Source organism: Mixophyes fleayi, chromosome 4 (genome assembly GCF_038048845.1).
Source record: "Mixophyes fleayi isolate aMixFle1 chromosome 4, aMixFle1.hap1, whole genome shotgun sequence".
NCBI lineage: Eukaryota > Metazoa > Chordata > Amphibia > Anura > Limnodynastidae > Mixophyes > Mixophyes fleayi.
The window spans coordinates 48,257,702-48,272,928 of record NC_134405.1 but is presented as its reverse complement, the minus strand read 5'-3'; the positions used below and the strand labels follow the sequence as shown (position 1 = coordinate 48,272,928).

General features: G+C 42.4%; 1 protein-coding gene across 2 annotated transcripts in view; it reads left to right on the top strand.

The window, feature by feature from the left end:
• The window catches only part of LOC142151351 (serine/threonine-protein kinase N1-like), an 80,134-nt gene that overhangs the window by 44,822 nt on the left and 20,085 nt on the right, over window positions 1–15,227 (top strand). For both annotated transcript variants that reach the window (XM_075206892.1, XM_075206891.1), the window contains exons 6-13: window positions 606–810; window positions 1,427–1,609; window positions 3,480–3,589; window positions 5,638–5,781; window positions 7,459–7,534; window positions 9,147–9,261; window positions 9,559–9,613; window positions 13,433–13,488. In XM_075206892.1, coding sequence (XP_075062993.1) covers window positions 606–810; window positions 1,427–1,609; window positions 3,480–3,589; window positions 5,638–5,781; window positions 7,459–7,534; window positions 9,147–9,261; window positions 9,559–9,613; window positions 13,433–13,488 — 944 coding nt within the window. The remainder of the gene's footprint in view (window positions 1–605; window positions 811–1,426; window positions 1,610–3,479; window positions 3,590–5,637; window positions 5,782–7,458; window positions 7,535–9,146; window positions 9,262–9,558; window positions 9,614–13,432; window positions 13,489–15,227) is intronic.

Here is a 15,227-nt window from a genome sequence, read left to right as displayed (position 1 = left end):
CTTCATTGCTGTCAGCCCAATTAAACATAACTTATAGAAACAAATACATGCCATGTGGTTTCTCCTTGCTCTGTATCTCCTGCTGCGGAGAATACTGTGCACACCCTTTAGTGCTATGAAGTAGCGTCCCTCCGAAAGTTCTCTACCAAGAACAACATGGATTGGAGATGAATGGTGAAGATTTCAGCTTTGTTTCTGTATTTAAAAAAAAAGACAGTTGTCAGCGCTTGTCCTTATCACTGCATATCTGTGTGTAACTAGCAAAATGAAACCATGAGGTATTGGTTCATATTTTGATCAAAACATTTAAGCCTGCATACCAGCATATTTCACATAGCTGATCATGTGAAGACTCACAGCTTTTCATATGACCCAACCATGTACTCTTTTCATATGAGGTCTTCAGTAGTAAAACTCCCATCCCCCATGTAGGGCCTAACTTATGTCACTGTCCATCATTAAAACAACATTTTGCTCACTGATTTCATGATTCTTTATGATTGCAAGTGTGAATTACTTCAGTCCTACTTATTCTCTGTCTATGTGCATTAGCAGGCTGTCAGAATAAGTAAATCTAAGACTGTTTTTTGTCTGTTATTGATCAGGTGCAGTCTCGCCTTGTAGAGTCTCGCCAGAGGCTGGATCTGCTGACGCTGTCTCTTCAGAGGTGTCTTGAGGACTTACCTCATGACCACCCTAAAAGATGTCTCTTGCGAGAGGAGATGGCTATGTGTGTCTCTCCAACAAGACTCGGTGCTCCCTCACCTGCCTCTCCATACAGCACTCTCTCTAAATCCGCCCCGCTCACAGGTAATCCCGCACACTTGTAAGGCGTAACTTTGCATATGCAAATACTATGCAGGGTGATTGAGTCCATTTCATGTAAAATACCCCACACACAGTGCCTGGTCACTATACTGATATGGGATCTGTTAGCTGCAAAACCGCTGTCCAGGAAGTTCCGAGCTATCACTGTGAGGAGCACTGCTACATAAATAAATGAATAAGGAGGAGAATGTGAAACACACAGACATAATCATCAAGTGGCTCCTCCTACAGGACTCTGAGCAGCATTGATACACATTTTAAAAGGGACTTCATGTGCGGAGTAAAGAAAGGCAGGGCTCATTTTTTTGAGTCATTTTCAATGTAATTTAGTATATTTTAGTGATAGAGTTCCATATTATGGAGTCCCAAGCGTTCTGAACAATATGTCTCATATCTGTATTTCCATTTAAATTGCTGCCATTACAGTACAGTAAGGACAAGGCTATTATTATTATTATTATTATTATTATTATTATTATTATAGGACATAACTATAACTGCTGTTGTAAACAACTACAGGTCCAGAAAAGTAGATGACACGAGAAAAATATGTCTTTAAAACATTGAATTTTCTTCTAAATCCAATAATTTCTTACAGGCGTGTTACAGGTTCGTCTCTTGGGCTGTACAGACTTGTTAGACACGGTCCCTGGGCGTACACGGAGCGCACCTCTCTGGTTACCCGGAAACAGCCCCTTGGAGGGAAAGAGCTTAAAAGTGCGCACTGGGCGGAGCATGTATTTACGCACATCCAGCCTGAACCGCAGTGATGAACAGTCAAGTAAATATGAGTTTATATTTGTAATATTAGCTACTGTATAAACATATTTAGACATTATGTATATACAGTCATGGCCAAAAGTTTTGAGAATGACACAAATATTGGTCTTCACAAAGTTTGTGTTCAGTGTTTTTAGACCTTTTTGTCAGATGTTGCTATGTTATACTAAACTAAAATTACAAGCATTTCATAAGTGTCAAAAGCTTTTATTGACAATTACATTAAGTTTATGCAAAGAGTCAATATTTGCAGTGTTGACTCTTCAATTTTGCCTAAGAACACAGCCATGAATAAAGAATGGTACCAAAACATCATCCAAGAGCAACTTCTCCCAACCATTCAAGAACAGTTTGGTGATGAACAATGTCTTTTCCAGCATGATAGAGCACCTTGCCATAAGTCAAAAGTGATAACCAAGTGGCTCGGGGATCAAAACATCAAAAGTTTGGGTCCATGGCCAGGAAACTCCCCAGACCCTAATCCCATAGAGAACATGTGGTCAATCCTCAAGAGGTGGGTGGACAAACAGAAAACCACAAATTCTGACAAACTCCAAGCATTGATTAGGCAAGAATGGGCGGTCATCAGTCAGTATGAGGCCCAGAAGTTGATTGACAGCATGTCAGGGCGAATTGCAGAGGTCTTCAAAAATAAGGCTCAACACTGCAAATATTGACTCTGTGCATAAACTTAATGTAATTGTCAATAAAAGCCTATGACACTTATGAAATGCTTGTAATTGTACTTCAGTATACTATAGCTACATCTGACAGAAGGCAGCAAACATTGTGAAAACCAATACTTGTGTCATTCTCAAAAGTTTTGGCCATGACTGTACAAGCCAACATACACAATAAATGAAAAATACAATCCATATACTGTATCATACGTTATAGATACAGTTGTACATTGAATGCAATTAAGTTATGTTAATAGAGAACTCCAGACAGAGGTCAATGTATCTCAGGGGTGGGCTTTCCTTCTATGGGATTAGATGCCACTTGTCCTGATACCACTAGTTTGGTAATGTTTACATTTCTTCCTGTCTCACTGATAGTCCCCAAGTTCCAGGGCGATCCATTCATTTGAAGGCAGATACAAACACATTGTATATATCTCTTATTAAAATATTTTCACATTTTGTATATTTTATATAAATGCAACTCCCTCTACTATTAATAATAATTAGCTATTTAGGATAGTTTATATCAAAAAAACATATTAAACCTAATTATCCATTAAAAAAAACTGGCATTGTATATCTATTCACTCCTTACAGTCCTTTTTGCTAGAAACATAAAAGTTTGCTGATGTTCTTTCCCAAAAAACATCTTTATTATCAATGAAAAAATCCTGTGCAGATAACTGCATTTGGAAGAACCAAAGCAGGTTTTTTGTGTACTGGATGACATTAATCTCATTGGAAGGTGTGTCTGTTTAAAGCTGACCACACATTGGCCAATCCTGCCACTCTGTATAATTTCCAAGTTTGCCACACCTATGGGTGGCCAAAACAAAGGAGATATGGCTATTTGGTAAAGGGCCAAAGGAAGCATCGCTAGAACTTTTCCATAAAGCACGGGGACCTAATAGTGCGATCGGAAGATTACCAGATACACAGGCCAATATCGGTCATGAGTATCACGCTCATTTTGAGGCCACCCATGTGGAGATGTTGAGACACTAAACTGCATAATTACTTTGTGTGTCGCCATCTTAACATATAATCTGCAAAGTGTTCTACATATGGATTTGTTTTTGTGGTATGTTTTACATAAATGTCATGTAATAAATGTATTTATGTATGTATGTATGTTATCCCCAAAATATGATTTATCGTTATCTCAGTAGATATTGCTTGTGTCTTCAGGTGAGATCAGTGTTGTCCTACGACTCGATAACGTTGTGGTAGGGCAGACTTCTTGGAAGACAGAAGGACGAGACACGTGGGATCAGGTTTTCAAATTACAACTGGAGAGGGTGAGAAAAACAAAGATGTAGCAATAATGATAGACAAGAAAGGACATAGAGAACATATTGGAAAGATGAGGGACATGTATTAGAGAGAGGAATAAAGGTTATAGAGGAGGTTAGACTCAAGAGGAAAAAAAAAATGCAGGTAGCCCAGTGACCTAGCCCAAGGTAGTCCACTAATGGACCCAACTAGGAGCAAGATGCTCCCCTGCCGCTCAGCCCAGCCAGCCTCTGCTGGTTGGGGGGATAGAGGGATGGAACTGGAGAAAGCAATAGATGAGATTAGACTCAAGAAAGATATAAGAGATTAGGTGGAGAGATAGAAGAGATGAGACTGATGAATCAGTTGAGTTGTAAAAGGTAGAAACGGTAAGATTGGACTGTACGAGGACATGAGACTGACGAGAGAGAAAGACGATGAAACTGGAGAGAGAGAGAGAGAGAGGGGGGCATGAAACTGTTGAGAGAGAGAGAGAGAGAAATGAAACTAGAGAGAGAGGAGATGAAAAAGAAAGAGAGAGAGAAAGGAGGTGAGACTGGAGAGAGAGATAGAAGAGATGAAACTGGCAAAAGAGGAGATGAGTTAAAAAAGGTAGAAGAAGGTTGAAAAGGTAAGAATGTAGAGTAAGAGGACATGAAACTGGAGAGAGAGAGAAAAGGGGGGGATTAAACTGAACAGAGAGTGAAAGAGGGAGAGATGAAATTGAAGAGAGAGGAAATGAAACCGGAAAGAAAAAGAAAAGAGGTGAAACTGGAGAGAGAGATAACAGATATGAGACTGGCGAAAGTGAGGAAATCAGACAAGTGAGAGAGACAGTTCAGCAGAAAAAGATAGAAGAAGTGAGATTGAAGAAAGAGAGAAGATGTAACTGATGAGAAAGAAGAAATAATACTGAGAGAAGAGATGAAACTGGGGAAGGAGAGGAGATGATACTGAACAATGCAGATGAGTCTAATGAGAAATACAGATGAGATGAAAACCGTACAGGGGTACTGTTATTGGAGAGTAAAATAGTGAAGATGAGATTTAAGAGAAAGATAGAAGAGATGAGGCTGGGAGCAAGATAGATGAGATGAAGCTGACAGGAAGATAGAACAGATGAGACTAGTGAGAGAGACAGTTGAACTGAAAGAGGAAGAAGAGGTGAGACTGGAGAGAAAGACAGAAGAGTTGAGAGTGGAGTGAGAGATAGCAGAGATGAAACTGGAAAGAGAGGAGATGAAACTCAACAGAAGAGATGAGTCTGGTGAGAAACAGAACTCAGATAAAAGATAGAGGGAGGGGGATTTGGGGATGGAGACAGCATTTAGATAAAGGGATGCGACTGGAAAGAGAGAGATAGACATGAGACTTGAGAAAGTAGAGGAGATGAGGCTGGGGAGAGAAACAGAGTAGATGAGACAGAAGAGGAGTATAAATAGACAATGTGAAAGAGATAAAGGAGATGTGACGAGAGAGAGAGAGATACAGATGGACTCTATGTGGAATAGGAGGTGTAAAGTAAAATAGAGGAACAGGGTGAGCAGAAGATGAAGTAGAGGAGTCTATAGAGACGTGGTTGCAGTTAAATCTGGTTGAAGTTATTAGGAGAAAAGAGAAGTGAAGAAAATGATATAGACGATACTATTAATATGTTTCTGATTTCTTTTTGCCCTATCTAACCCCACTTTTGATAGCACTTTAATTAAATATTAGTGACTTACATTTTACCTGTTATCCAGCATGACCACTGAGTTCTGCATTTCTCTGGATCCTGGCAGTAAGTGTTATGTATACAGCTTCTCGGGGTTCAACTACTCTGGGCTTCCCTGGCACATAAATCTCATTGTGTGATAGCACATTATAATTAGTCAGGGGAGCCCAGTGAAGCCAGAATTTGAACCCCCATAATAAGGTGCAAGCGTAACACATTACAGACATAAGTGCAGAGCTTGGAGCACTAGTGCTCAGTGCTGGATTGCAGATCTAAGGTAATTCCCGCTATGCACGGGTACACCTCTATTTGTGTTTGTGTGTATTATCTGTTGTGCATCTATGTGTTCTCTATATACAGGCGCGGGAGCTGCAGGTCTCTGTGTACAGAAGAGATTTCCGCTCTCTTTGTGCTATCAAATATGTAAAGTTAGAAGAATTTCTAGATGACCAGAGGAATGAAACATATCTGGAACTGGAACCTCAGGGAAACCTTCTGTGCGAGGTACATACATTTTTTATTTAGATATGTTTAAGGGCAAATAGTAAAATGACCCAAATTATCCGCAAAATTTGTAGTGGCGGCCAAATGCAGCTTTTCTAATGGAATTTTGAGCAACCATGAACTGAGGCAGGAGATCAATTTCCATCTTAAGCTTAAAGGATGTATATGTGTGTATATTAGGGAATTTAGACTGTAAGCTCCAATGGGGCAGGGACTGATGTAAATGAGTTCTCTGTACAGCGCTGCGGAATTAGTGGCCCTATATAAACAGATGATGATGATGATGAAAGGATCAGTACACACTAAAGTAATTTATTTTTGCACTCCCCTCCTTATATAATATACCACTTCCCCTTCTCTTTCTGTTGTGTGGGGCTTCTGTGGTGAGGCCTACTAGGATAACCACTGATAGTTTAGTGTGTGGTTCAGCAGAGTCTGGGTGGCCACTTGTTTTGTTACCAGGTTTTTCCACCACAGGCAAATACTACAGGCTACATAAAGGACAATTATATGCATGTACCCTGGGACATGACCAGGCACGGGCTGGGAGAGGGAAGCCCGGGGGGCACACAGGTGGCCGCATCACAAGAAACGGGATGCAGCCGCGTCCCCTGTCATGTGATGCGGCCGCCTGTGTGCTGACGCGGCTGAAAATAGCCTATATTGCATCCGGGGGGTGGCCGGCCGGCCTACCCCCCGGCCCTAATAGCGGTTTGACTGAGCGCCCCTGGACATGACCAGGTCATGTGTAGGAAGTAATGACTCCACTACACCGAATGCGGGACCTCTAACATAGCAAGGAAAAGTTTGGAGACAGGTGTACATTTAGGGGTACCTCAACAGTTTAGCGGGCAACTACAGAAACAACTTCATATTCAGATGTGCTCTTAGAAGCCAGTAATTGGGAGTCAGCCTATACTTTCAGTACGATGCAATATACACCAATCGGGCATTTATTACAAGGGAAACACATTATTGGGTTCACAAATTCCAAATTCCATTGTAAGAGAAACAAATATACAAATGTAGCACATAAAATAAAGGCAATCCTGCTGTTGCCTCTGCCACGGTTTATCAAGACATAACTGAGGCTCAAACAAGCAGTATGGTAGAGAGATAATATAAACCGGGGGGTGGTCCTAAGTGGCAGTGAACAGGACATTGAAGGGAAGTTTCTGCTTTGTTTCCGCTATAGAGATTTTTCATTCCACCAATGAATGACAGCCATGCATATTATAAAGTAATACAGTTTTGACATTACGGGAACATCAGGCCTAGGTTTATGTGTTGCAATTGTTCATTTTAAAGTTTTCATTACACTGTAACTTTTCCTTATGAATATAATCACTCTTTGTTGTATAAATTGTACCTACATATTGCAAAGTAATGGGCGACCACTCTGGAGGTATATAGATAAAATAATCTTTTATGTCCAAAAAACATATAAATAACTAATTCTACAAGTCTGTATGTCAGGCACATTCCTGCGGCTAGGCCGCTGCGGCTCTGTAATTTTTCATCTAAGTTAATGAAACATAAACTTGACTGTTTGTTTTTCTAGCATTGGAAACTGGATAGCGTCTTATGTATTACATGTAATACATCTGTTCCATGATAGTGCTCCTTTAAGATTCTGTATACAACATAATGGATGTATATTATCGTACTGTATTTCAGGTAGCATTTTATAATCCAGTGATCGAAAGATTTTCTAAACTACGTCGACAGAAGAAGATATTTTCCAAAGAACAAGGTATGTATATTGGGTGAATCTATGTACCAGTGTAATTCTGTGTGCATATTGTGAGAAGAGTGTGACTTGAGTGAAGCTTAACCCAACATTTTAGAACCTGGCACCATTTGGGCGTGGTTACATCACAGAGGGGGCGTGGCCTATCCCCAGAGGGCTACCTAGCACTGTCATATACTAGGCTGCCCATTAGAAATGTCTCTTCCCTCCCAAACATACTGCACCCTTTCACCACTGCGCTTTTATGCAGAGCAGCTGTAAACAGAAGATGCCTCCCAATGATTCCCACCTGCAGGACAAACATGTACAGTAAGACAGAGCCCTAAAATTGGGACTGTCCCGCCAAAATCAGGACAATTGAGAGGTATGTTGTCCCATACTTGTCTCCCGCATCTGCCCACTTCCTAGTGAAGTGGACAGAATTAGGTCCAAAATACTGCGATTCTCAGGAAATCGCAGCATTTGGCCCCGTCCCCCCGCTGTAAAATGACGCGTCATTACGTTACAGGGGCAGGGCCAAAATGACGCAATATTTGGAATTAGGACCATTGTGTGGAAATGGACAATGAGATAGGACCACATACAGTGTCATGGAAGGTAACCAGAGTTAGCAGCACCATGGTGAGAGATAAACAACGGCAAATGCAGAGACTTTTACATGCCAGTTCTCACTGTCAGAATGTGCCGCGCCCGTCTCTCCATGGTGTTGCTTGTGGCATGAAGCTCACCTCGCCTCACTATAGATGCGCCCCGGAATATAATTCTATAAGGATGACTCCCCCTATTTGCTTTAAAGATTACAGAAAAACATGGACTGTCCTATGAAAAACTGGACACATGGAGCAGTAAATAGACTCTATTTCCAGGCAGAAATATTCAAATCATTTTCCACCTTACAGTACTTATTCTTTTACTTCCCACATTAGAACTTTAATGAAGGATCTTCCTTGGCACTAATTGAGTAGTGTACTGGTTTTATCTCTCCAAGGGGCCCTCCACTGGTTACCTTATGTAAACATCTATATGCACCAGAAAAGGAAGAGACCTGTCACTGGTTAGAAATGACAGCTGTCATTTCCAGGCAGTTCTTCAGATTTCTCCCACTATGGTACTACTAGATGTTTACACAAGCTGACCAGCAGAGGTGCCCATGATTCTAAATACCAGGACAATGCTGAACCGAGCAATGGGTGTGACTGAGCTAGTGTGCATGTGGGAGTTGAATAACTCTTTAAATGATCCAATGGATTAATAGTTGGTGTTGATAGTTCCCTTTAATTGTTGATAGGTATAAGTTAAAATCTACCTTGTATTTTGTAATTATACTACTTTTGTATTGATACATTTCATTGGATATGCATACGTGTAGATATGTGTCTGTGATGAACAGTGATTGTCTAATTTCTGCATGGCAGTTACGTGTCTTTAGTGTACATCTGGTATGAAACTGGATCAAGCTTATTGACACCTTGTTCAGCTCTGTATTAGTAAATAATTCATTTTTATGACTTTCAGAATGCTAGTTCTTATTTTGCAATTCTGAATGTGAATATTGGTTATATGTGCATTTTGCATCTTTTATTAAACGCTGTGTTATGTCACCATTTGTACACAGGAAAGGGCTTTCTCCGTGCAAGACAGATGAACATTGATCCCTTAACTTGGCTCCGCATTGTGCGCAGAGCGATTCCTGCCAATTCTGGAGGGTACAGTCCTGCTGAGCGTGGAGCGTGAGTCATGTGACATTTCCATTAAAAATGTATCTTTATCTCTGTCCTGCAATCCTTCTGCAGATATCTGATGGTCTGTCATATCTTGAGAACTTGCTGCCTATTCTATTTCCTATCAAGTTATCGGCATCTCTGTATTGCCCCATTTTTAGAGCATTCCTTCTGAGTCATTGTTAGTATGATATATGCGGTATATGAAACATGCTTCCATCTCCAGTGTCGTGGCTCTAATAGTATAACCACTAGTTCTTATTTTCCTACCAGTGTGTCTCACTCTCTGTTTTAATTGGTTATTAGAGAACTGCGCCTGGATTCTCTTACACTAGAACCAACTCAGGAAACTAAAGACGAGGTGAGAATTGTGAGATTATTTCATTTTACAATAAATACAGTGGGGTCATTTACAAGCGGATGGCACAGTCCAAATAAGCACATCCTCTTTTCCATTTTTTCACCTTTTTATTGGACTACACATATCTAGATTTACACCCCAAAGTACAATGAAATTTACGCCTACACAGACACTTTACGACTGCACCACTCAGTTGGTGCAAAGTTATAAAAAATTCCAGTGAAAGCACTACCTAGTACTACTTGCCTGACCACTATCAGTATGCTGTCTGGATCACTCCTTTTCTGTGATATCTATGCAACGTTCAGAGTACTTGGGCATGCTCAGTTGCATGTGTGTATGGGAGTAAAGCGCTACGGAATCTGCTGGCGCTATATAAATACATGTTGATGATGATGATTAATAAGTTCCTGAGCATGCTCAGTGTGCATTCCTTTGGCGCATGCTCAGTGCTTCTCCCCACAATGTTAGCTGCTGCTTATATCTAGTGGTATATTTAGACCACTGCCTGAGAATAATAAGATCTTACCAGATCATTGGCTTTGTGTCTGTGTTTCCAGCATTTCTGCAGCTTAACTGTTTTATGTATTTCTCGTGCGTTGAATCTCCTTTTGCCTGTATCCATGCTGATTTCTTGGGCAGCACGGTGGCTTAGTGGTTAGCACTTCTGCCTCATAGTGCTGGAGTCATGAGTTCCATTCCATTCCCGACCGTGGCCTTATCTGTGTGGAGTTTGTACGTTCTCCCTGTGTTTGCCTGGGTTTCCTTTGGGTGCTGCAGTTTCCTCCCACACCACAAAAACATACTAGTAGGTTAATTGGCTGTTATCAAATTGACCCTAGTGTCTCTTTCTCTCTCGGAATTTAGACTGTAAGCTCCAATGGGACTGATGTGAGTTCTCTGTACAGCGCTGTGGAATTAGTGGTGCTATATAAATAGCTGATGATGATGATGATTTTTGTGCTTCCAGACCCTAGCCTCTTTCCCTGACTGTGTTTGCTGCTTGCCCCTGGACTTTAGTTTGTATCTGCTGTTCCCTGACTCTGTCTGTATACTGTTAGCACGCAACTTAAATCCTGTGCTAGTGTTCCTGTCTGCGTGGATCTGCCTCTGAATAATCATATCTAGTGTCCTGTCTCCTACTGCTGGTTTGTGTTACTATCTCATCATCTGCCAGCAGCCTTTCACTTATCCGGTCTGTGTTGTTAATCAATAAAGAATTACATTGTATGTTTCCTCTCCCCCCGACATCCACATTTCGCTATTATAACCTTGAAAGGTAAAGCTTGGTACCCACAGGTTTTCCATTTAATTATCGTGCCGATCACACGATAAATGTCGGTTTGGTAAGAAATCACATTAGATATGTACTCTATATATATATATGTATTCTTCCATGATCATGTTTTATTGTACCAAAGTACATCGTATCATTTGATTTGATTTTATAAACCTTTTATAAATCACGATCAATGATGGAACGATGTCAGGTAAATGTGGAAGTGTGTACGCACTCATGACCAGCAGAGATCTATGGAGTGTGCAGAGTCACAATCTTTTCAGCAGATGGTTATGAGAGATGAAGAGCACAGATCTGAAGGTAAAGCTAGGTACACACACACACTACAGAAAATTTCTCCTGATTAGATATCTGCAACATTTTAGCAATGATTGGAAGTCCCAATGAGCATGCGGAGTCATGTGTACAAACCTACACAATTTACCTTAAGATCTGTGCTCCTCATCTGTCATAACCATCTACTGAAAACAGGGACACACGCAGGATTGTAAGGGGGGGGGGTTTCCCCGCCACAGGAAAAAAAAAAAAAAGCGAGGGAGCTGCTGTATTTTATACAGCACCGCCGCGGATGCTTCTTTATAGTATAGTTCCGCTATGTGGGGCACTTAGTTAACGGAGGGGTTTCTGGAGACCCAGAAACCCCCCCCTGCGTGCGCCACTGGAAAAGATCATGACTCTGTAAACTCTATGGAGATCTGCCTACACTGCTGGTCGTGAGTACATACACACTTCCACGTTTATCCAACCTCGTTCCATCATTGATAGTAATTTTAAGTCAGTTTATAATATCGAATCAAACAATAGAATGTGCTTTGGTACGATAAATCATGATTGATTAGTGTTCACACTAATGCGATATCAAACCTAACAGTCGTTATTCGTGTGATTGTTACGAAATTTGGGTCAAAAACCTGTAGTGTGTGCGCATAAATCTGCATGCTCATTGGTACTTTCAGTCATTGGTAAAATCGTTACAGAAATCACATTAATTTTCTGTAGTGTATACCCAGCTTTACTGCTTCTCTTGGCTGCATGGATTTGTACTGTTACAAATAATCGTTTAAATAGAGTGGATCATTGGAGCACAATTGTGTGCCTTGTTTCACTTGTGCGCCCATTGAAAGCAGTGGATGATCTCATCTCGGACCTAGCATTACAATCATATTTTACACTGGGAAAATACCCTCCTCCACTGAGCAAAGTAGGGAATGCTTTCAAGTTTGTCCTCCTTCTACTTCCTGTATGTCATGTAAATATCTCTCACACATAATAGAAATTCACTTTTACAATTGTCGGACTTACAGCAACACAGTCTGGTTATACGAAAAGATCTTCCAAAGCAAACATTTGCTCCTTCACAAAATAGGGCATCTTGCCATGGAATGCCTTTAGAACTTGCTGTGCTTTATTGTTTGGTCATAAATGAACTCCTGATTATGAGTGTGTGTATATTTATATATATATATATATATAAATATCACAATTCATATCTTTGTCAGTTGCTATGTAAGTAAGACACGCATTACAACCCAGTACAGAATGCTAAGCCACATTACTTGTGTGCGTGCATTCAGACTCACAATCTATCTATTTAATAAGTTTAGTGGGAACAGGATTCTGTAATTGTTTTTACTACATTTAATGCAAAATAGGCATGGGTAGGCTGGCTAGAGAACTGATGCTGTATGGTATATATCCAATATAATGAAATCAATTGGCGCAGGCAGACAGTGCGAACCACAAGCAGAGAGGAAAAATAAATAATTACATTTATGTTAAAATAAAGTAATAAACAAAACCATAATCAAATTAAATCAAATAAAAGTACATGTAGAAATGGAGACAATTCTCTTTTTCAACCGAAGCACAGTCACAAGTCATCTCTGTGAGTTTCAACTTCTTTAGGATTCTTTTCCCTACATTATTGCTATATTTTAATCCAACAAATGCGTGGGGTTCACTGAGAAATGCTCTACAAACACTAAAATGATAATAAGAAGACACAACGTCACATGCTAGTTTCCACAATAAAGTGGAGCTCCGGCTCACACAAGCTGCAGCAGATTTATAATTATATGGATGCATTTTTACGATCCTCTGAGACTGGTGCGCTGTTATTTTTGTTTTAATTTGCTAAAAGGGTAATAGCTTCTCAGAGTACAAGACTGCATACAGTAAATAATCTGCATTCTGAGAAAGCAATTGTAATCTTCTAAAATCCAGAAAAGTTATAACATAATTAAATAAAAGTAGAGTGATCCATTCTACAGCTCATGCGTTTCAGGCTAGTGTTAGCCCTTAGTCATTGCACTGACCCAAACGCGTTAGCTGCACCATAGATTATTCTGCTTTTTAGTGACAGCAATGGACTTGGATGCAAATAGCGCTGAGTGGAATGATCGCAGGAAAGCTCAGTCTGGAGAGCCACACTTTGCAGTATAATACAGTATAATATCATCCTAAATCATTCTATAAAATGCAGTATGAAGATCAGTGCACTAACACTATGTAATTCACAGGTGGATGCCCCGGTGATAAAGCAAATTACAGCTACAAGAAAAGACAGTCAGAGAAGGTCAGTATACCCATCCCGATGTGCACATGTTCTAAGGTGCTGAAATAAGTTGTCATCAGCATATTCTATAATGTGCCTCCCGTCAGGTAAAAATCAGCTTTTTTATTTGTGCCCTTGTTGGCCTATCAGGTAATGTAGGTGTATTCTGTAAAGCTCCTACCTCTGGAGATCCTCTTACTCACCACCCAGCGGGTAGTTCACCGGACAGGTGCCTCTGCACATGCTAGTAACAAATGTAGTTTAGATGTGGGGTTGTGTGAGAGAGACCGGTACTCCCGAAGAACGTCTCAAAGGATCCCCTGTAATGGGGAAAGGTTCTCACCTGATCCCGAGGGTCGCTATGGGCGGAACCCGTCAAGTGCAGGAGGCTTCTGCTGCAGTCACGGTCCCTCCTGCGTGCGAGAGGAACAGAGGCACGAAAACAATGGGGGAAGTGGAAGGGGGTGTCCGGAATGCCGCCCAGGACTAGAGGGTTACTCAGCCCCGCTTGGCGACTCTCCATTTTATTCTGGCCAAGCCACGCGGCTCCAAGAGTTCGGGGTAGAGAACGTTCTCGCCCGAACTCCCTACTCCCCTCTGGGGAGGGCCACCAGTGTGGGGACAAGACTCACTCCGCCGGCGGTGCGCCGCGAGGTATCACAGTCCCCACCCAGAACCGTCAGTCTCCTGCCGGCGTGCGGGCGGACTCCGTTTTACCCCACGAGGCACCGTCTGCCCTGGAACCGCCAGGCAACCTTGCCGGAACTCAGGCCAGACACCCCAATGGAACCGTGGACGGCCGTGACCAACCCCGGAACTCACCAGGGCAGGGCTGTACTGCCCCAGTGGAACCGCGGAACGCCCGAACCGCCCTCGGAACTCAGAAGGGCTGTGCTACACTACTTCCAAGGCACCGAGGGAGACCTGGATCTCTTCCAGCCCCTGAAGAAGTCGTGCCACACCGCCGCCCAAGGATCTGCCCCACCAGGGCCTACACGGAAGGGGGAAGGGAAAGGGGATAGACAATACTTACCGGCTCGGGAGACCCTCCTCGGTCCTTCTCCCTGGGGTGGGACGTAGCTTGCCTACTTGCCCTTTCTAGGCCGTACGCACGGCTCGGGAACGAGTTGAGTCCACCCGGCGATCAGTCCCAACACACCACTTTCCGACCCCTGCAGGGAGACACAACACGCCCCAACCGCCCACTACACCGTACAATACCCCCCAATACAATACTCAATTGACAGTACAATACTCACAATACAATACTCAATTGCACAGTACAATACCCAGGACACTATTAACACGGAAAAGTGTAATATCAAAGCAGAGTGTGTGTGTTCCTGTCCTACTCTGCCCCAAGGGTGATACGGTTAGGAAAAGGGAGAGAGGGAACAAAGACAGACTTCCAAGGCAGGGCCTAAAGCCCAGGGGTGACCTGAGGGCCTCGCGCCCTAGGGAATCTACTCAGGGCCTGGTGCCCTATTGGGTTTAACGGGAGCTACCAAATGGAAAGGCAGACTTAATGGACGCCGGCAGAAGGCCCTGGGCCCGGGTAAAGAGTGTCCGATAGGATGCGGGCGTGGGCCCGGGAGGGGTGGTCCCCACTGGGGTCTTACCTGGTCTAGGTCCTCCGCTCGCGACGTCAGCGTAACTCCTCTTCGGTCCTGCTGCCGCTGCTACTGTGGGTGCTGCTGCTGCTGTGGGTGCTGCTGCTGCTGGGGGTGCTGCTGCTGCTACCGTGGGTGCTGCTGCTGCCA